Source organism: Anguilla anguilla, chromosome 15 (assembly GCF_013347855.1).
Source record: "Anguilla anguilla isolate fAngAng1 chromosome 15, fAngAng1.pri, whole genome shotgun sequence".
Taxonomy (NCBI): domain Eukaryota; kingdom Metazoa; phylum Chordata; class Actinopteri; order Anguilliformes; family Anguillidae; genus Anguilla; species Anguilla anguilla.
Window position 1 is genome coordinate 19,257,827 of NC_049215.1, and position 23,234 is coordinate 19,281,060.

At 45.7% G+C, this 23,234-nt stretch overlaps 2 protein-coding genes across 2 annotated transcripts; both read right to left on the reverse strand.

The window, feature by feature from the left end:
* Nucleotides 1–573: 573 nt before the first annotated feature.
* On the reverse strand, nucleotides 574–13,241 carry asmt (acetylserotonin O-methyltransferase). The gene is made up of 8 exons (XM_035394434.1): nucleotides 13,111–13,241; nucleotides 12,234–12,408; nucleotides 11,431–11,560; nucleotides 10,074–10,142; nucleotides 7,506–7,624; nucleotides 4,410–4,550; nucleotides 3,076–3,198; nucleotides 574–1,068 (listed from the first exon to the last, which is right to left on the reverse strand). The coding sequence occupies exons 1-8, from the start codon at nucleotides 13,180–13,182 to the stop codon at nucleotides 857–859; spliced, it is 1,041 nt and encodes a 346-aa protein (XP_035250325.1). The 5' UTR covers nucleotides 13,183–13,241; the 3' UTR covers nucleotides 574–856.
* A 1,312-nt stretch (nucleotides 13,242–14,553) lies between these two features.
* Nucleotides 14,554–22,920, reverse strand: akap17a (A kinase (PRKA) anchor protein 17A). Its single transcript, XM_035394693.1, has 5 exons — nucleotides 22,758–22,920; nucleotides 20,983–21,763; nucleotides 19,021–19,169; nucleotides 17,773–18,013; nucleotides 14,554–16,633 (listed from the first exon to the last, which is right to left on the reverse strand). Exons 2-5 carry the CDS (start codon nucleotides 21,739–21,741, stop codon nucleotides 15,581–15,583), a joined length of 2,202 nt encoding a protein of 733 aa, XP_035250584.1. The 5' UTR covers nucleotides 21,742–21,763; nucleotides 22,758–22,920; the 3' UTR covers nucleotides 14,554–15,580.
* Nucleotides 22,921–23,234: the final 314 nt, after the last annotated feature.

The following is a 23,234-nucleotide window of genomic DNA, read 5'->3' on the forward strand; positions in this document are numbered from 1 at the left end:
AGGAAATAAAAAATATCAACACGCATTGCCATTTTCAGTCCCCAGAGAAGTGTGTCAAGTCACACAGAGAGGTCACATGGTACATATTCATTAGCTTGAGCTGGATATGTGTGCTGCGCTTTGATTTATATGTTTATCAAGTGGGAAAATGAAAACTAGAAGGAAACCTTAAAATTCTTAGAAGGTCTTCATAAGCATAAGCCTTCCCAGAAGGGTGGAGGTTGTTTTAGCAGCAAAGGGTGGACCAACTCCATATTAATGCCCATAATTTTTGATGAGATTTTGGATGTCAGGTGTCCACATACTTTTGGCCATGAAGTGTAGATTCTATGCGTGTCAGTAGAGGGTTTGGATGGGTAGAGAGGTGGAGGGGAGGTTGTGTTGAGGTGTAGAGTAGCTATTCTTCAAACTTGTTCAGATGGCATGCCTCATCTGCACGCCACTCTGTGTAAGACACACTTATTGCACATTCATTATGTATGCATTTATTACATTTACATACATATTAGTATATTATGTAATATGTTGTATTTAGTTATGTGTCTAAAAACAGAACGCCAGTGTTGTATTTAATTAACGCATTTCAATATCAGATGGTTAAATACAGTTTAATTAAGTTTATTAAATACTTTCATTCTTATGCCCTCTTGAGGGTGTCTACAGTTAGCCCTATTACTGACTAGGAGATATCTAACATACATACAGAACAGTAAAGAAACAACGTCATGAGTACAGCTCGTCTAGGCACGTCACACTGAAAATAAGATTCCTTATTCTGGCTTAGTGAAGTGCACTGTGGTTACACCAAATCTGACAAAAAAAAAAAAAGTGAATTCTTTGCGTATTGCGCAACCTTTCACTTCCTGCCCAGAACAGCGTCGTAGATCTTGCCGGTCCTCTGCACCTGGACGTGGGAGAAGCCCGCGGCGGTCAGCAGGGCGGTGTACTCTGACGCCTTCCTCTCCCTCCCCTCCGTCTGCACCAGCATGTTGAGCGAGTACAGCTGCGCCGTCAGCGGCCCGCTGTTATCCTCATGGAGCAGCGCCTCCACCAGCAGCACGCCCCCACCTGGACACAGGGTGCAATGACGGGCATGCAGTGAATTATAATGGATTGCATTCTTTACCTCAACCACCACCATCTGTTCTGCCCCCAAGCACTGACCCTGAGTCAGTCTACATTTGTTTTTTTTTCATGAAGTTGCCGTGGCGAGGTGATAGGTGGGCTAAGCTGATTCTGGATCTGTTGTTTAGGGCACTCTGGAGCTGTGCAGTCTTTACAATTTTCTATGCATTTCAAAATAACTTGGAAATACAATAGGTATCAATATATTGTTAATGCAATACCACGTAATTTAAGCATGTTGTGGCCATTTTCGATTGACATTGTATGCTTCACAAACCGGGTGTCAGTGACAAGAAGTCATTCATAGGTACGGCAAAGGGTAAATACACAGGTCCTGCTGTCACTCACCCTGGAGAAGCGGGAGCATACCATACTTTTATTTCTGAGGAGGACAGAAAATATCAGCCTGTGCCCAGAGGTGGAATTGGGCCGGCCAATGGGAGACAGCATGGGCCCAGAGGTGGAATTGGGCCGGCCAATGGGAGACAGCATGGGCCCAGCTGCGAGATCAGCAGATCTAATCTCAAGGCTGAGTGACCCTGACTCTCCCCTTAGGTATAGTAATTCCCCACCAGGCTCTGGACATGCTCAGAATGCCGATACTGGAAACCTCACCCTCACTCCCCTAACTCCCCTCCTCCTCCTCCTCCTCCTCGGCCCCCGCGTGAGGCTTGCAAAGAAGGAAGCAGCCAGCAGGGCGCAGTCAGGGCGGACACAACATAGCAGGTCTGAGGCAGCTGAGCAGAGCCAGACGCGCTTTGACAACCAATGATCTGCACCATCTTCGCCGTGTCACCATGTCAGAACACGAAGTGACAGGGTGCCACCCACTTAATTTCCATCTCCGCTAACTACGGGTGATTTAGCGTTTGCAGTAGAACCCCACAAACAACATCTGCGGTGGTGTCAAGGCAACGTGACCCACAGAGGAAGGATTTATCAAAAGACTTTGAGGCGAAGTTCTCTGGCCACTGAGAGACGCACAAATGAACTCTTCATTTTGTCCTGTATTGAGTTTTTGTTGTTTTGGGTAAGGGATGACGCAAGGGTAAATCACATTTTCTAACCGCGGCAGCGCGGTTGCGCAATTCTCCTCTGGGTTTAGCTTCCAAGGCCGGACTATACTGTTTTTTTTATCCTCTGCTATAAATGCGCGCTGGTGAACAACAGCCCCGAGGCCTGTCTGCGAGGAGTTTTTCTTTTTCATTTGCGCATTTGTTGAAAGGGTTTGGGCAGTCCTGACCCCGGCCTGGCCAGGACAATCATCCAGCGGCGCTGACACAGTTTCCAGAGCCACAGGTCAGAGATCCGAGCGTCACGAAAACATTTCAACTGCAATTAATCAGCCTTCAGGAACAGAGGGAGAAGGCACAGTATGGACAGACCTGCGTGAGGCGCGAGCCAATTCACCCACAAATGTGCAGTTATTCTTTTTCTCAACATGGCCTTTTATATCTCATGGACACACCAGGGACCTTTAGAAAATAATAAAACATTCCATTTCCGTCTTTTTAAAATTGAAGGCATATGGTACCTTTGTACCAATTTCCCTATGGATAATTTTGACAGCCTTTCAAAAAATCTAGTCTATGAGAGTGGTCTACATCAATGTAGAGGTATGTCACAGATTAAAAAACCAGGATACTCTCTGAACGCTTATATGAACTACTTTTTTGATCCCAGGCTTCAAGAATATATAAAGTTGGAAATGGTTTTACTTTGTCAATCAAGATTGAAATCAGGATGTCTTGAAGAAGCCTGTTCATTTTTATTCTTAAGATACCTCAGTAAAATTCTGCAGCAGAATGGAACAAACCCCAAGATTGCAATGTGGGTCAAGCACTTTTTAAAACTTGTTTGACAGATTAAGCTGACAGATTAACTATGGTGCCATGGGTGGTGCGCGGACTGTATAGCAGGCTGCGGAGTGGGCCATGGATGGTTCTGTACCTGGTTTGCAGGACTGCTGCACCTTGGTGAGTAGCTCCAGGCTCCGCTGGTCGGTCCAGTCATGTAAAATTCGGGCTAGGATGTAGAGGTCAGCTTCAGGGAGAGGTTCTTTGAAGAAGTCTCCTGCACAGATGCAGAGAGGGATTAATTCACAGCCAAACATGCCCTGGCGCACTCACGGCTGGACTCAGTGTATGTTTGTTGGTCAGCTCACCAATATTAAATAATGACTTTTGAACCTCCTCTGCGAATGCCTTTTCACAGGTGGACTACAATCATCATGAGCTTGACAAATAGGCCTACTGATTTGGTATAGCTATGTTACCCTCTTACTATGTTGTGGACACCCCCGAAAAATGCAAAGCATTTTTAAGGCTTTTTTTGAGTAAATATAATTCAATTTAAATCCAAATGAAGTTTAGCGGACAAAAAGCTTGTGAAGGTACACTTTCTTCACACTTGAGAGAAATGTGTGTAAGTTTTCATAGAGTGCAGTTTAAATTTGGTTTGTCAGTATTCTGTAAAGGTAGGGAATATTTTTAAATAGACTTTAAAAAGGAATTATATTTGCACACACAGCAGCTCGCTGCTCAATATTGAACATTTTTCCTGTGAGGAGGGCAAAGTTCTTCACTGTTACACTGAAATTGTTATTGATGGTGATTACAGAAGCAATCCGCGTGATATGTACTGTATTATGCTGAACAGATGTATTTATGCCCTGCAGGCATGTCTGGTTCACTATAAATAATATTGGATAGTTATAAACAGCCTTTCTGATAATGTACAATCTGTCACACTCAAACTGGCATTTCCCTCTCAAGGAGCCAAAGAATGAAGAATCTAAATGTCAGTCTTTGCTCTGACGTTGACTCTGACCTCCCTCTGTAGTCAAGGGCGGGTTGCAAAAGAGTAAGATGGAGAGATGGGGAGACAGAGAAGCAATGAGAGGGAAACAAGACGGGAACAGGCAGTAGCTACAGGTTCAAAGATCAGACAGATCTGAAGGTGGGCAATGTATTCAGACAAGACACATTCAAGACACATCTGCCACACTGTTTGTCTAATATCAGCCCTACAGACTTGACCAATCACCCCTGAGACACTAATATCAGCACTATAGACCTGACCAATCACCCCTGAGACACTGATATCAGAACTGCAGCCCTGGACAATAGTTATTAAGCCACTGATATCAGTACTATGGCATTAACTAATCACAACTGAGCCACTAATATCACTGAGGCACTGAGGTCCAGACCAATCCCCCACAATTTCTCCCCTGTCATTGGTTCTTGGATACCAGAACCAGTCTGCTTAGCTTCGGTGGGTACCTTCATGGAACAGGATCCTCCCATCTTCTGCAGACACAAAGTGCTCCTTGGCCATGTGCACCACTTTGGGGAGGTCGAAGATGGTGACGGTGGACCCAGGGTATGCAGCCACACACTGTTTGGCCAGCGCACCACTGCAACCTTTGGAGAACAGAAAGGAGGAGGATGCATGAGGGTGCTGTGAACAGCAGGAACTGAAGCCAAAGTAGAGAAGGAAGAATCCTTAGACATTTCACAGAAAGGAAGTTTCAACAGGAAACAGTGCTTCAAACTATATAACCAATAAATACATATTGATATTATTATCCAACTTACAGCCATTATAAGTTGCTCAAAAGCTAACTGACCAGTCCACCTTACTGTACCATGAATACAAAGCTCATGTGTATACATTTACGATTGCCAAGTTGAACTAAAATTACTTGACACTGTCTAGAGTGTGCAGTGTGACTTCCTGACCACTGAGTATTCACATGCAAGGTCTCTGCTCCAAAAAAAGCCAGGAAAATACTACTCCTTGTAATTTCCTTTTTTTCTCTCCCGTCCTAAATGCCAGCATCTTCTTGCCTGTCAGAAGCCCAGACATTCATTATTAAACACATTTCCCTCCAAATGTTACCTCCGTTAATCATGCTGTCATGGCTCTCGCTGCACACCCTTATTTTGTCTTGTTCTCATTGTTCAAACACAACACTGTTCCCCGAGGAGGCCAGCACCAGGGCTGGCGCAGGGCAGGTGCAGCAGGGACAGTAATGATGAACAGTAATGATGGCTATTGCCCCTGCAGGAGGAGCACAGTGTGCGCGCCCTGTCAGCCCACCCACGGCCGGTGCCAGTTAAGACGGCACACACTGAGGGCGGCACACTTGGGGGTGTAGACTGAGGGGTGCGGAAGCTGTGGTAAAAGCTGTCGCGTGGCGCCGCTATTGAGGCCTCAGCTCTGTCTGCTGGGGGGCTTCCTAGGCTTGAAATGAAACCTTGGTGCCGTACTCTGACTGACAGGCTCAACCTCCAGCTACCTCATAGATGATCCGCCCCTTTTCCTCAGATTGACACGTCCACTACCTTATTCATGAACCCACACTAAGTGATTGATGGGCACACCCACCTTCCACCTCATCCGCAACCCCACCCCTTCATAAAACTAACAGACATAGCCCCCTTAACAAATTGACATGACTCTGGGCCTTTGCTTTACTGACAGGCACAACCTCACGTTATCTTGCCCACAACCTTGCTACCTTTTTGATGCTGACGAGTCACCTGCCATCAAGCACAATTACACCTGACAGTGAACTTGTTTTCCTGAATAATGTAAGAGAGCATTCCCGTCCAAGCTGAGCCCTGTCACCCCACTCTGTACGGATCTGCTCTGCCCACCCATAATCCCCTCTGATTTCTGTGGCCCAGCATGCTGGCCTATCAGCTGCTATTTGGCAGAAGATAATAAGAAATGGTGGGTGGGGGCGGTCAGTTTCTTTGTTCATGTCAGGGCTCCAGAATGCCCCCCCAGCCAGAGTCCAGCTGTAAAAATATCCATTTGGGTTATAGCTGTGAATTAAGCACCTGGCGTGTGATGGGACTCCCATGATCCACCTGGAGAAACAGGGGACTGATTTTAAAGCTGTGTGAAACCCTGCTGTGTCTTGGACGTGCTTGTTTTGTCTGATATGAAGAGGCATCAGAGGATCCTTATTAAGGGCAGAGAGAGATACTTAAGATTCAAGGCCAGATGTCGGCAAAAAACTGGTTCCTACCAGGCGGAGTACTCTCCCTACCCCTACCTATCCACACACCCCCGCCCCCACCACCCCAGTCGGGTTTATCTCACCAGTCGGTGTTCCCGTCTGGTCATAAGCCCTGTCATAATTCTGCGTGCCAGGAGACGCGAAGGAGAGGGGCTGGCACCACTTTTCAAAGAGCAGTGATTGCACAGCTCCACCTAGTGGTCACAGGCAACCAACTCACTACTCAAAACCCCTACCAAACCAGTTCCTGGCCCCTGGCAGGGAATTCCATTTAAGGAGATGCTGTGCTTTGTAAAGATGTATAAATGGAATTTTCTTCCCAGACCATCCATAGGTCCTCAGAAGTGAAGGCATTGTCTTTAGTTCCATAAAAGGGACCTGTATAACCTACTGACAGTATTACTAAATATTACTAATCTCAGGTCCAGTAAAAAATATGTTTGTGTTCCATTGTTGTGTCCCTTATACCTGCAGCCCTGAGGTTAGGTAAGATTGTTATGTCGCACACCAGCAAACAATGGACACCTGCCTCTGCCTCAATACACATTGGTACCTCTCCTGCCCGAGTATCTGGGACCCAAATCATGAAAGCTGCCCGGACTCTGTTTCACACTCACCATATCGTCCCTCTGCCCCCCAAACCCCACGCCCACACCCCACTTCAAGTCAGAAGAAATGCAATCCTTTTCAACTCACTTCAATACTCTATAACTGCCACAGAGCACATAAATATGTCCACACTCCTTCAATATTTCATCAGTCGCTGCAGACGCTCCGATGCACAAACACGGCTGGGATTGCAGTTTTTAAATGGTGAGTAGAAAGCCAACGGGCGGATTTCGCGGCAACATCCGCTGTTGTAAAATATATACTGCGGCCAATAAAAAAGCTTTCAATTCAGTTTTTTTTATCATTGTCCTGACCCTTGCGAAGAAAGGCTGTATCTGATAACAGTTGAAATGGATGTGTTCAGGTAGCAGTCGTGGTGCAGGGGTTAGACAGCTGGTATTTTATCTGGAAGGATGCACTGCTGTAGGCCCTCCAGTCACATGGTCTGTATTTCTTAAATAGGTGTCCAAGAGCATAAACTGGGAATGTAGCACGCTGTGTGAATGAGTCTGGAAAAGGGTGTCTACAGTGCACATGAATAATGAAAGCAATTCATGTCATGGGTAATGTCAGATGGACACTGATAATTCTTTCAGACAGAGGAAGGCCATGCTTGCTAATGCATAATTCAAGAAATAAGAGTGACAATTACACAACCGATCCATTAAAGTAAAACAGCCTCGCAAAGTATTGCCTGAAGGCAAAAATAAGTCATTGTCTGGCACGGATGCCAACCCACCTCCAAGGTCATAGATGGTTTTGAAGGGTGAAAGGTCAAAGGCCGTTACCACGTCTTTTCCACAGATGTTCCAAATAGAGTTCATGAGCTGCATGAATTTCACCATCTCTTCGTTGGACCTGAAACAAGCAGGCCCACGTGAGTCACAGGGACACGCCCATAACACAAGCAGAGACACGCCCAAATTACAGAGGCATACGCACTATTCTGCCCACAATGGATGAGTAAATAGCAAATATGGCCATTCACTCATGAGCCGCTGGTATCAGCACCATGGTCCTGGTCAATGACCACTGAGATATTGATATCAGGACTTCGGCTATTATATAATTATTTAACTAACTGATTTATTAAACAATTGATTAATTAAACAATCAGTCAGGCACATACATAGACGTATAAATAGATGCTTAAAGACAAGCATACAGAACAATAAGCAGACATAAAGTGAATGGGGACTGGTTTCTGTGTGCACCAGCGTATGGGTGCATAAAGATGATTTGGGGTCCCAGAGGGGAACTTGTATCCCTGAGCTTCTTGTCTGCATTTTCCTTAATCTACATCCTAAGGGGCGGGGGGGGGGGGGGGGGGGGGGGGGGGGGGGGGGGGGGGGGGGGCACTGATACACTCCCAGCGTCCCACGTCCTGCGCTGGGGGTTATACAGGGGGCATGAGGGGGACATTGGGGGGGCGAGCAGATGCTCCCCATCCGGTCCTGCGGCTGATCCAGTGTCCCGTCACATTCAAGGACTCAAATGTCACGCTTTTCATATCGGAGACCGCCTCGGGCACGCCGGGCTGCGGCAGGCAATTGTTAGCCACCCAGTCCCAGCGGTCCGACTCTAACCGTAGAGAACACACACGTTACAAATACTCCAAGTGACAGCTCTGCCAGGTCCCCCGGTGATAAGGCCTTTGTGTATTTCACAGCCTTCTATAGCTTATTATAAACAGTTTGCTACTTCTTCTTTTTCTTCTTCCTTTTGGCATCACTTGCCCTTTTGAGAATGGAAACACTGAGTTAATCTGGTGGTCAGGGTTTTGATTATGAAAGAGAAGCTTGAACTTTCATCTAATGTATAAAAAAGCCTGTGACAGTAAACAGCAATTTGAGATCTAGATGCAAACCTAAAGGCCAGGGTGATGTCTGTTTTTTTTGTTTTTTTCTTTGCATATGATAGAATGAAATCAGAAAGGATTATTGTCCCATAAGCCCATAAATAACCAATCAAAAACAGGCCACATACAACCTTGTTTTTCTTAGATGTACTCAACAGTACTGATTTGATCAATTGTGTGTGTAAGAGTGTGTGTGTGTGTGTGTGTGTGTGCGTACGTGCGTGTGTGTTTGTGTGTGTGTGCGTGCGTGTGTGTTTGTGTGTGTGGGGTGTTATATCAGTGAAGGGCCATCAGTAGAGCCAAAAGACAGGTGACAGTGACAGGAAACAAACAAGTTGACCGCTTGTTGCCATGCCCATGCTGACAGCCCCATCTTGCATGAAAAGGCCAATTTTCCTCCTCCGGCCTGCCAGCGTGGGCCCTAGCGCGCCCTGTGACCTGTTCTTTCAGCCAGTGGGGCTTCTCTGAATAGGGCCATTTTCCTTAGCGGCAGGGGGAAACATTTTGTGAAACGGCGGGCTGTGAAGAAATACAATGCAGCCGGTGAAATACGGCCAACCTCCGGGAAGGAGGCCTGCTTTTATCTTTCATCACAAAGCTGTTCGGAGCCAGAAAAGCCATTACTGAGCTGAGCCACCGGCTTCGCGCACGACAAGGGAGAAGAGGTGATAGGGGAATATTAATCACACTGCTTCCACAGGGGGTGAAGTGGCTCAAGGGCTCCAAAGGCACACCTAACACTACTCACCTGTACAGGGCTTCAACACACCTAACACGACTCACCTGTACAGGGTTTCAACACACCTAACACGACTCACCTGTACAGGGTTTCAACACACCTAACACGACTCACCTGTACAGGACTTCAACACACCTAACACGACTCACCTGTACAGGGCTTCAACACACCTAACACGACTCACCTGTACAGGGCTTCAACACACCTAACACGACTCACCTGTACAGGGCTTCAACACACCTAACACGACTCACCTGTACAGGGCTTCAACACACCTAACACGACTCACCTGTACAGGGCTTCGACACACCTAACACGACTCACCTGTACAGGGCTTCAACACACCTAACACGACTCACCTGTACAGGGCTTCAACACACCTAACACGACTCACCTGTACAGGGCTTCAACACACCTAACACGACTCACCTGTACAGGGCTTCAACACACCTAACACGACTCACCTGTACAGGGCTTCAACACACCTAACACGACTCACCTGTACAGGGCTTCAACACACCTAACACGACTCACCTGTACAGGGCTTCGACACACCTAACACGACTCACCTGTACAGGGCTTCAACACACCTAACACGACTCACCTGTACAGGGCTTCAACACACCTAACACGACTCACCTGTACAGGGCTTCAGATAGGTCTAACATACTCAGCTGTACAGGGCTTCACACAAGTTTAAAAATTCTCACCTATACAGGGCTTCAAATAGGTCTTTGGAGCTCACACCAAAAGCCTTCTCATATTGATTCGTCCCTTCCCTGCAAACACAAGAGAATACAGCTGTCACGTTTTGCTGTTGATTTGTTCTAGCACTGGATAACTCCTGTCACGCTAAGAAAGCCAATGCTGAACCTTATTGATATGGTCAGGCGGGGCGGAATGAGAGATGCGCATCGTCTTAGCTGATGGCCCCTGACATTTCAAAGAGACTTGCTATACTCTTTAGAGTTCACGTTCAGGGGTCTAGAACAAGATTTGCTTCAAGCTAAATATTTGTTTTTCATGCTTTTTGTTTTCTTATTTTATTTGTTGGATTATCTCCTGGATGGACAAATGAAAAGGCTCAAAAATACACGGCTAGACGATATTTGTCTGTCTGAATCAGTGTTAAGTATATCTGAAATGCCCTTTGCTGCTGAATTTGAATATGAAAGTGGTCTGACAGCCATTTTATATTTTATGTGATTTTTGTGACTGCAAACTCAAACTGTTTGGAATATATTAAAAACTCTGTAATAACAAATCTGTTATTCAGATTTAATAATGGAAAACGTTGCACTCAGATTTTATAGCAAACAGCATCACTTCTAGGTTCTGGCTCTGCATTTCAGTTTGTATACACTGTGATGCAGGGCTGGCGTTCACCCCTGAATCACGTGGTGAACAGGCAGAAACACAAAAATGGATAATTGACTTGTTGCTGTTTATTTAATCCTGACACTGATAATAAAATAAATCCTTAGAAAATAATAAACAGCCAACCTGGCAAACTAAAACTTTCTGGGCAAAGGCAGGGAAGAATACAAAACCACAAAAGGAAACAGGCACCAAATTCATCAATGTCCACAATAGCCACACAGTCCAAAAACCCATCCTCTTCCTGGGTCTCACCACCAGGCCTTTTATGAAGCCCAATGATTAGGAAATTGGCCACAGCCTTAGCCATTCCCATGCATCGCAGCTGTGGCCATACCCCCCAGCCCAGACCGCACCTCATTCAACAGCAAAGTCAGCAGTTTGCAGTGGCACTAATGAACTGTTTTTAAAGGGAAAGAAATCTGCCAATCTCATAGGCAATAATAAAACCAAACCCTCATCACACCCACAGTCAATTTAGTCCAATTGAACCAGCCTGTTTTACAACTGTCCAGTAGTTGCACTAAAGCCTAGCGTCACAAAATTACCAAAATTGAGTTGGACATGCCATAATTTGCCTTGAATTGCTGCTAGCATTTCACAATTGCACGTTGACTCTTAAAATAGGGCCCAGTGTCATAATTCTTTAACATATCTTTAAATTCTTGCGCCTAGTGTGGTGTGACTTACCTCACTGCATCAGTAAGGTAGTGCCAGCACAGGTAGATGGTCTTGGAGTTGTATTGTATAGAATGATACAAAGACTGTGGACTGGACTTTGTGAGGTAAGTCTTGGACATCTCAGTGTTGCTATAGAGGACTGGTAAAAACAAAACAGACATTCAGACTGTTAGAACAACCCATAATGCATTTCTTATGCACAAACAGTGTTCTCATGTTTTATGTAAAAATTTCAGATGTAAATGAAGGTGTCATACTAAATGTTTCATCACCAAAGTGGGCTACCATCCTTCCTGTTCTATTTGGGAAACAACAACGCTAAATGGAAAATGTTCATTCTGCTACATGTAGAGGTTAGAGCAATCATGGCTGGCATAAATAGGCAGTGGCAGCATGACTAAAGGCGGAGTCCCTCCCTGTAGTAGGGTTGCAATATATTTAAGGTGAATATGGAGGAAGTGTGCAGACTGCAGTTTGTGTGCAATATGTAGGACACAGTTTTTGTTCTTTAAAATAATATAATATCAAATACTATAATATATATTCTATTAAACATAAAAATAACTTTTCAGAATGTATAACACAAAACCAAAAATAAGTAGCCATTGGAACGACATTAAGGAAGGCTTATAGGTTCTGTGTCCACAACGCCTGTGGATTTCAGCTTTTCTGGGTTTCTACAGGCTGGGTATTCTAGCCTGCTTGCGCTTAATGTGCTGGACTTCAGAGTGAATGTCCATCAAACCAATATCTGCTGATCGCACACAGAAATACAAAGCTCCACAGCCCCAGATAATCAAGGGGACCGGTACCCTCGGTGTCACTGGGGTGAGATGTCAGGAGCTGCAGTCCCACGCAGGCCGATAGGAGGCGCTCCATCCCATCCTCACTGGTGCCCAGCCCCTGCGCCAACTCCACTGCAGACAGGGGGCGCTCTGACGCCAGCAGGAAGTCGTACACGCCCAGCTCACAGGAGGCAAACAGAGTCTGTACAGGACAGGAGGGTCCTGTTGGAACCAAGGCCTAAGGCTGTGGTACACAATCCTGATTTTGGAGGGCTGCCAAATCTGCTGGTTTGTGTATACACCTTAAAAAAGGTGACCAATTCAGATCAAAGATAACAGGGAACTACCGAGTTGATCAAATAAGTTACTAAGACATTGTTCCTTAAGTAACAAAAAAAGAACCAGTGGACCTGGTGACTCTGAGAACAGGACTCAGGGACTGCTTTTTTAAGGGGAATGTGTGGCATGACAGAACTATTTGCAATGGATATTCAGAACTTCCACACCCAAGATACACATTACCATGACATACAATTTTTGTCTCTTCATCAGGGGTGTCCACTCTTATTTCAGGGCCGATGTGGGTGCAGGTTTTTGGTTTAGCCCAACACTATGAAAACCTAATCCAACTAATCAGTCTTCAATCAACACCTTGATAAGGTGGTATCTCAGTGCTAGGCTAAAACAAAAACCTGCCCTCATATTGGCCCTTTTCAGATAAGACTGGACACCCCTGTTCTACACCAACACCATATTAGTGCAGTGAACAGTGCTACCTAACCTGCTACCACCTCTAAGTTATGAATGTAATTCCCAAACATCACCATAAATGATCATTAAATCTCCATAATAATTATAATCATCACACTTGAAACACCAAGTGATATACGGACGTTTTCTTTACCTTGGACACCAGGAAACCCTCCATGTAGTCCAGTATCCTTCTGGGGTACTCTACATCATTTAAAGAGCTCATCTCTGCAGTTTCCTCAGCCAAGGTGGGGAGCCTTTTTGTGACACTGAGAAACAGACTCAGTGGGGACTCTGTCTTAATAAGCGTTCTGCAGCTACTACAGTCAAACAAGAGGCCTTAATCAGATTAGGGAGCTTACAGCCATCGGCTCAATGGGGGGGGGGGGGCGCAAGGGGGTTTGTCATTTTCCTGAAGAAGACTGGGTCACCCTATTCCCCAAACTTGGCTTCATCCATGATGTGTGCCCCAAAATGATGAGGGTAGGTGAGCAGGAGGGCTGGGAGCAGAAAAGGAGAGGAACAGAGCAGAGGGACATAGAGCCGCATGAGCGAGAGAGTAAAAACAAAGAGATTATCTCACTGGAGTCAGCACGAAGGGGCACAGGAACAGGGGACCTGCCCGAGGGTTGGGCTGCACGTGGTCCAAAACACACACTCCCAGAGAGAGTTCTAAAACACACACTACCAAGCCCTGAGAGGGTTCTGAAACACATTCAAAAGCCCAGAGGGTACTGAAACACACTCAGTGATGTAAACATCGGCTCAGTGGGTCCTAAGGATACTCTCAACTGGACAGCTGGACCTACAACAAACTGACGCTTCTCGAGAATTCAGTACTCCTGATTGTGATGCATGAATTTTCAATTCCCAGAAAAGTTAGTTTGTAAACAGCAGTGAATCAGTAACTACTAATGGAATACATTGTTATTTGTTCTTTTTAACCCTGATGGTACCAGTACATTTGAATAACAGTTGATTTAAAATTCCAGCTGAGAACACAACAGGCAGTGGGGTGCCAACTGCCATCTCAAAAGACTGTAATGTTCATTATAATATAATTACAGTTAATGACTTCTGCATAATCAGTGTTATCACTGCTCACTGGTGCAGGGTTTGGTTCTCATTGAATTCCAGCCAAAAATCCTATTGGTTCTTTTCACATAAACGCTGTACTTTCCACTTTCCCTTTTTATTTCAACAAAGTAAAGCACGCTTTGCATTTTTTTTCTCCAGACCAACGAGTACATGCAATAGTTGTACCAATCCTGAACAGGAGGGACTCTGCTGGTGAGGTGTGTGTGTGAAGGTGAGAGCATCTGTGAAATGCAAATGTAGAGAATGTTCTTTCAACCCAACTTCCAAGGGGGAAAATATCATCCCTGAGTGACTGCCTAGAAACCCAATTCTGACCAACTGTCAGCATCCTGACAGGTAAGACTGAGCTCCCCTGAACCAAAACAGAACATAAAAGTGCTTCCTGTCTTCAGAGGAACTCTCATTAATAAGGCAAAGCTATACAAGAGCACAGAGGATTCTAGCACGACAGCAGGTAGTTAGGTGTACTGCATTAAATAAAACATGTACACACGTGCCATGAAATCAAACAACTCAAACTTTATTCAAATACGTGCTGAGCAGCATTTTGGTAATAAAAAATTAAAACAACACTAAAACCAAAACTTGTAAAGGTGGAAATACTTGGTAGCATGCTCATTATTTGGGAAATACTTCAACAGACCATGTCTCTGTTAAGGCTTTTATTGAGAGCTCCAAACATGAGAGAATTTAACACTAATTCCCTTTCACTTCTAAAGTCTCCCTTTAGAAAAAAAACAGGTTTTACACACATTAAATTAAGTCACTGTGGGTTCCTCAAATAATTAGATCGTTTAAGAATGTCTTCTTCACCACTGAAACAAAATTTTGGCAATCTTACACATTTAACGGATATCATCAAGCACAATGTGCAAGAGCAAGCCCTAACAGCTTTTGTTTTTATGCCAAGTCTATTACATATTACCTAATTATGCCACTTAAGGCCCAGACACTTCAAATTTCCTCCACAGATTCAATCATCAATGTTAAAATATACAGTACTTTTCCTGCATTGTACCACCTATTTATAGTGTGCGTGTATGTATATTGTACAATTAAAATAAAATATCTACTGCTGCTGGTTTAGGATTCCTCTCCAGGCCATATGGATATTTCTGTCCCACTTTAAAAAAAAAAACAAAGGTGTCCTAAGCAGTTATTATGGCCTAAATATAACAGCAAAAAACTCACAGCTTGTGAGATGGAACTTGTTGAAAAATGGAGAAACCAAATATTTTGGGTCTAATATTTTAATAATAAGACAAAAAAAAGCAAGCAGAGATGGTAAACAACACTGTCATCTGTGTTTCCTGTCATTTTTTAGCATGGGATGAGAAGCGAAGAGATCTGCCACTGATTACCTGTCCTTCACTATGGGCCCACTCAGAGCCTGGCCAACAGACATACTGCACACAGAGTAGACCAGTACAGGTAGCACAGGCAGCACAGAGGGCCTTATGGGAATGGGGAGGGTCACTGGAACACTACGGTAGAGTCCGGCTCGGGGGCTGTTTGCTTGGTTGTGGTTAACTGTAGTGCCGGCGGTCGCGGCCGGCCCGCTGCCTGTCCCGGCTGCAGCTGCGGCTGCGGTGGTACCTGTGGCTCCTGTCCCGACTGGACCCTCTCCTCCGGCTGTACCGGTCACTGCTGGAGGACCGTGACCAGCTCCTGCCCCTGCCCCTGCCTCTGCCTCTGCGCTCCCGGCTGCCCCGACTGCGCTCCCGGCTGTCCCGACTGCGCTCCCGACTGCGCTCCCGGCTGCCCCGACTGCGCTCCCGACTGCGCTCCCGGCTGCCCCGACTGCCCCGACTGTGCTCCCGACTGCCCCGACTGCGCTCCCTTCTGCCCGGACTGTGCTCCCGATTGCGCTCCCGACTGCGCTCCCTTCTGCCCCGACTGTGCTCCCTTCTGCCTCGACTGCGCTCCCGGCTGCGCTGTCCTCTGCCTCGGCTGCACTCCCAGCTGCGCTCCCCTCTGCCTCGGCTGCGCTCCCAACTGCGCTCTCGACTGCGATCTCTTCGATCTCTGCTGCGATCCCGACTGCGTTTCCAGCTGCGTTCTCTCCCGGCTCGGCTGCCACGCTCCCCCCTCCCGTGACTGCGCTCTTTGCTGTGGGCCCCCCCAACCCTCCCCTCCCAGCTGCCGTCGTCACGGAAACCCTTCTGAGAGCTGCTTCGCCCCCCGGAGTGAGCGCGGCCAATGTCGCCGCCGGTGAGGGCGTGCTGGCTCAGCCTGGCTGCGCGCGGCAGGCCGTTCACCTGCGGCCCCTGCGTGCCATTGGTCTGGCAGTCCGCTGACCCAAAGGTCACGCCGAGGGCGGGGTTTCCCACAAGCCCCAGCACCACCTCCGGCCCTTCGGAGACAGTGCTCTTCTTCAGGAGGTTCCCCAGGAGCCTGTCGCGAAGCTCCCTCTCCTTGCGCTGCAGTTCCAGAGCCCTCGCCTTCTCGTCCTCCACCCGCCGGAGCTCCGCCTCCTGCAGTCTCCGCCTCTCCTCCACCTCCTGCAGCCTGGCAAGCTCCGCCTTCTGCTGCAGAGCCAGCTCTGCTTGTTCCCTCTCATGCTGTTGCTGCTTCAGGGCCTGCAAGAGGTGGGCGGGGTCAGAAACAGCCACAGATATAAAACTGCACAAAAACAGTTTACAATACTTACCTCAAATTAGAATGGAAAGTTTAATAAACAAGTGTGGTTGCTTCATAGTTGTTTAGCAGTTCCGAGACAAAAAAGTTAGAGAGCAGAAGCACCTTCAAACTTTACCAGCACAACCTCATGACAATAACCTAGTGGGATTTGGCAGACATTCAAATATTGGCACTACATCAACCTAATTTTTCTGGATGTTTTACCACTACCAAATATCCAGAAAAAGGCACCAAATTGAATGCCGTATATCACAGCCATTGAAATAGAAACAGCAAACAATTCAAAATAAAGCTGCTTTACAATGGTATTAACCATAAGCCTGTCTAAAACAGGCTGAAATGTTATGACACAAAATATTTGTGTCACCAGATCGGTCAAGAAATAATTCTGAAAATAATATGCCATGTAGAGCTTGGTTCACAGATGCTGCACAACAGGTTTTTTTGCATATTTGTCCAGTTACTCTGGAGCAGCAGTCGTTTTAGTGTTTTTCACAAAATTATACATGGCAGAAAATCTCGGCAGAGAGAGTTGGCAGAGCTTACAGCTTTTTGAGGCAAATTTGATCCTTGTGAGGAGCGTGACCTACATACCAAATTTCATGACTCTAGGTCAAACGGGGTGAAAGGCATGAGTTTTCAAAGATTTCACCTTAAATTGGCAATTATAGCGCCACCATGTGGACAAACGGCTTTATAAAAGCATCCTACTCTGAGCCTCTGGGAATATTATAAAATTGGAACGGCATGTCTAGCTTAAAAGCTGTAGGAGGAGTAGCAAGCAGAAATGTAGGTGGAAAGAAAATAAGAAGTCAGCAGGAGAACAGGAAGTGTACTGCAGAAGCTAATAATAATAATATTAAATCTTCTGGCGTGTACAAGTCTATGGAAAAATATCAAATATTATATTCAATTACAAACAGTCAGTGGCAAACCTTTGGTCAGATAGATATGGGAGTCGAACATTCTGACGCACAATACTATGAAAATAATATTTTTGTGATTTTTGTGCTGGGGACAGAAAGCGTAAGTATTAGCTGTGTTCAGACAGTAGGGGGCGCAAGCGAACGGCTCTGACCTTGGCCCTGCCCAGCAGCTCGGCGATGAGGCGGATGGACTCCAGGTTGCGCTGGGCCAGCAGAAGCTTCCTCTCCTCCATGGCGATCTTCAGGTGTAGTTTCTTCTGTTCCTCTGCCTGCTGCTTCTTCACCTTCCTCTGTGTCCTCTTCTCCTCCCTCTCCCTTATCTTCTGCTCTCTCTTCCTCAGCTTCTCCTCCCTCCTCCTCTCCTTCTCCTCCTCCTCCAGCTCCCTCTGTTTCCTGCAGCACAGCACAGGGCGTGTCCTGAAGTGCCTCCAAAAAACAGACTCGTGCCACAGCATGAGCTCGCTGCAGCAGCCACCGAACGGCCACATTATTTCTTTTTAGAGATTTCTTTAATCATTTTTTTAATTTGGTGTCCCACATGGGGCTGTGTATATCCAATTCCCACCAGTACTTATCCAATTATCCACGTTCACGCCCGGGCCACAATGAAGATTTGAAAGAGTGTAGACATCCATGGTTCTTCCCCAAAAACACGGGGTGCTGCTAGCTCCCAGCTGCTTTTCAGACTGCAGACTACAGCAGGGGCCATTAGATAGAGATGAAATGTGGACCCCAAACAAACTAAAAAATACTCCCATAACCTGGATGACACAGTCACAATACGGAGGTCACCCTATGGAGCTGCCTCCTACAGTCGGCACTGGCACGGTCTAGATTCGATCCAAGACAGTGGGGCTCCTCTATGCACCACAACATTGCGTCTTAACTCAATGAGCTACCCAGCAGCCAGAGCCACATTATTCCAATTTCTGAGCCTGACAAATACAGTGTTAGGCTGGGTCTCAAATGGTTAACCTGTTCACTCGTTCTCTATTCTCTATATAGTGGATAACACTTAGTGCACTATACAGAGCAGGGGTGTCCAACCCTGTCCCTGGAGATCTACCATCCTGTAGCTTTTCATATATCATATATATATATATATATAGATTTCTTCTAATTAAATCACATTATTTTGGATTGTATTGTAAATTTGTGATATTGCCAAATACTGAATCATCGCCTCAAGAATCGAAATAGTGTCCAATCATGGTGAAGTCTGAGGTTTAGACCCCACATCACTCTCTCATCACCCAGCACTACAGCTACCCAGTGAATATCCACTGCACAAACTGACACGTCTTGTTGCGTTTGTTATGACATGGTGACAAAAACAGAACACAGAAGTAACAAAGAACATTGTAGTTAAGAAGAAGAAGAAAGATGCACTGTGCGGGTACCTCTCTTCCTCTCTGCGTCGCTCCTCTTCCTCCTTCTCCCGGCGTTTCTGCTCCTCCCTCTGCCGTTCCAGCTCCTGCAGCTTCTGCCTCTCCATCTGCCTCTTTTTCACGGCCCAGTCGCTCAGGTGCTTGGTGGTGTCGAACGCCACCTGAAACACACAGGTAGGCAGGCCTTCTGTGAACGGATGCCATTAACCCCGCCAATATTCTCCACTAATGGACATCTGTGCACATTTTTACTCATACCCAAATCAGGTTTTGTGACCGTTTATGTTAAAGGAGATAAACGGTAAAAATGAAGCAAAAAAAAAGGTAAAACATAATCGTATAAATGAGAAATGGGAAAGGTGGACGCACTTCCCTGCTCCTCAGTAAAGCATACTCTGACGAAGAAGCGCTTTGTGCTAAATGTTGCTTTGAGAAACGTTTTAAGAAAATTATGAGCTTCAACCGTCAGCTAAACAACTCAATGTATCCTCACATTTTCCTAATATGATAAAATGGCTGCTTAGGCAGGACCTGTGAATTGGGAGTCACAGAGCTGGGAGAGACTGATTATATAAGACTTTCAACTCAAGTTTGTGCAGAAATATTTCTATTTCAATTCTAAAACTGGTCTCAGAGAAAGAAAACTGTGAAATGTTTTCTTGAAATGATCTCCAAGCCTGTTTTACATGGCTTGCTATCTGAGTTAATTAATCGAGGCCATTTGCAGGGTAGAAAGAGGAGTGGGGGGCTTCTTCCCCCCTCTTTTTGTGAGTATTCGGTTTGCACTGGATTAGAAAATGGATTTACTGACAGGGCCAATGATCCTTGAGAGGACAATGCAACAGAGACTTTCATTTCATTAAAAGCCCTTTGGCTGACCGCGTTACACAAGCCGCAATTTGTCCGGATGGCCTCCATCTCATTAGTCGGGACAATCTGATTGTTTCTCAGCCTTTTTCCCAAATCACACAGCTGAGTAGTTACTGGTGCAATTTCAAAAATGACGCAAACTGGACGTGTTCATCCATACGACTGCCCTCAGGGTGGGGGCAGGGGTGAGGGAGAGGATCAAAAAGAGGCAGCAAAGACAGCCCTCAACCGCTCAACAGAACACACTATCCACTTCAGCTCAGAGAACAGGCAGTGGATGGGATAGTTAGTGTGGCGGAATTTAGCTGTCATAAACTGGTGTGTCACATACGCTCAAATCAGCTGTCAACTTTGGTGTTCACCAAAAGTAACTAAGGGCTGTCAAGGAACACAGAATACAAACATTTTTTTAAACGTAGCTACGGCTATGGAAATGTGATCTTGTGTGTATGGTGACAATAAATTAGTCAACTCGGCAACTAGCAAGCCTACTGTTTTCACAACAATGGAAGAAGAATATTTGCAAAGAGAGGTTTTAGCTCCAGGCAGCAATATGAGCCAGAATAAGCCAAGTGGACTAGCATGACATTTAGCATGGACACACACTTCAATGCTATAGGAATACGTTTGTGATTGTACCCTCTCATTTTCAAGAGAGAGTGCTGGAGTAAAAAATATTTCTTCTGTTCAACCTTCTAATCTGTGTTCACTGCCATATCTCCTTAGCAACACAGAAGCTATACACTATACCTTTCAACTATTTCACGTTTGCCTCAGCAATGCAAGAGAACAAAGGTAAATACCTTCCCCTTACAAAGACGGTATTTCAGGCAGGCTTGTGAGAGTGAAAGCTTCCAAATTCCTAGTTCATAGTAATAAAAAACAGAGCTGGACTACGTAATATCTGGAGACTTTAAAACAGATAAAAAAACAATATCGATGTACAGCTTGTTCCAGGGTAGCACACCTCATGAGTACACACGTGACTTACTTCCCAGCCATACATCAGCGGCCGACTGAACAGAAATCACAAAAATCTGCGGAAATTTCAGCCATTCAGGACTTGGATTTGATACCCCTGCTGTATAGGACACTAGGTCTCACCTTAATGTTGCAGGCCACGGCCTTGCTGTCCTCAGCCTTGTACATCAGCTTCATGCCCCTGAGTGTGTCCATGGCCTTCACAAAGCCTGCGTACTCCTGGTACTGCACGTAGGCTTCGAAGTTCAGGTGGCCCCCGAAGGTGAAAGTGTGGAAGTTCTTGTCCATCATCTCCTCGCGGTAGGGGTCCAGCATGGGGATGTCAACTTTCCGGATGCTTCCGAAGCCCTCAAACACCGTCTTGAGGACAGCCTCGGAGGGCCGCTCGGGCGAAGCGTCCTTCTGGGCAAACCACTTGCAGGGCAAACCTTCGAGGTGGATGGTGTCGGGCCGCTCCCCAGGCAACGTCTCATTCATGTCCTTGGCATCGCGGAAGAAGGAGTCCCAGTCATAGCGGGTGGGAAAGTCCATCTTGTTTTCAGCTGCCCGCACCTTCAGGATGTCCGTGAAGCCACTCAGCTTGATGCTCTTACCGTCTAGCTTGGACAAGAATGCCTTGACCATGCCCCGGTTCTCCACCTCACCCTCAAAGCGGATAAACTCCATGGTACTCTTGGAGATGCGGAGGGTGGAGAACTGCTCTGGATGCACCATGGACTTTATCCGCTCCATCACCTCCCAGTTGGATATGGACTTGCCAGGCTGCTTCAGCTGCGGCAGTGCCACGCTCACCATCATCTTGGCGATGGGCTTCAGGTAGAGGCCGTGTGCCGGGCACAGCTTCACGGCCTCTGTGGTGTCATGGACTATCGTGGTCGTCATGGCTATGATGTGAAGCTGTGGCCTGAGCACAGACAACGCAAAGATGCAGTTAGTAACAATACGACAACCCCAAGTGCCAGAAAACATGCATAAATGTATGTACCAGTACTTAGTAAAATGAGAATGTGATATACAGGAACATATATTTTTCGACAAATTATTATTATTTCCTTTTTTTCAGTACAGCTGGACGTGCATGGATAGAGTGGATTGTTAATAGCTAGATGAGATTTTCTTTTTCAGTTAGCTTGGATTTGTCACTTACAGCAGTGTTTCTCAAACTTACTCCTGGTGTGCCACTGTGTAATGGCTATGCTGATTTTTGTTCCAGCCTCAACTGCAATCCCAGAATTTTAACAAACTGTAATTTTTTCTTAATTACCCTTTTTGTGTTCACGGGGATTATTTACCCTCTTAAATCACGTTGTCAGAAATACCTATGCATGCCATGACTAATAAAAGTCAAAGCATAATGTTACTCAATGTGGTAAATTATTCCACTAAACATGAAAAGCCCCTAATTAAGAAAAAAATAACAGCTTGTTAAAATCCAGAGATCGCAATTCTGGTTGGAACGAAACCCACAACACACAGTGCCGAATTTAAGAATCACTGACCTACAGTAGCATCAGGTAGCTAACGTTACCTAGTTAGCTTTGATCAGATGGGTTGCTCAGCTCGTTCCAGAGTTAGAATCGGTGTTTTTAACTGTACCTGGCGACCATCATTGCTTGTAAAACTGATAATTTAACACAGCCACGCGGGTACATAATATAAGAAAAAAAGACTGAATCAAACACAGTACTTCTGTGAACACCGGGCCCGATGGTATAACTTTTCTTAGCAAGTAATAGCGATCTACCCTTTAGGTAGGTTGCTAGCTATGAAGTCTGAGCAGTGGCCCGCTAGCTAACTGATTCGTGATTGTAACGTTAGCTAGCAAGGAAGCTAACTTAGCTAAATATTTAAAAACAAACACAAACGAATATTTGCACTCGTTCACTGATATAACAAACCTTTTTGTTGAGCTGTCCGACACTATGATTTGCCTGATGTATGCATATTAGTAAGCCAATTTTTTGCTAAGGACAATTAGATTTGTTAGCAAACTAGCTAGTATGTTTAGTCCAAACTGAGAGCGGAAGTTCCAGCAGAACTGATCGACTTCCACTTCCGCTAAAAAGACTACCACAGATCTTATTTAAGGGTATATTCACAAATATATTTCCCTGTTTTCAGTCTTGCGCCCTCTTGCCGCAGGGATCGGTCAATACATCATGGCCATTTTTGGTTAAACGAGTGCAAATGATTGTCTTAATATACTGCAATATTAACTGTGATTTCAAAAGAACAAAACTGATCTGCAACGCAAAAAATAACACCACGGGGAGTTTTTCTTACGAACAAAGACAGACAACTTTACAAAGTGAACACTGGAGGACAGTCAACATACTAGCACATTTATACTATACAGTCTACACTATAAGTATTGC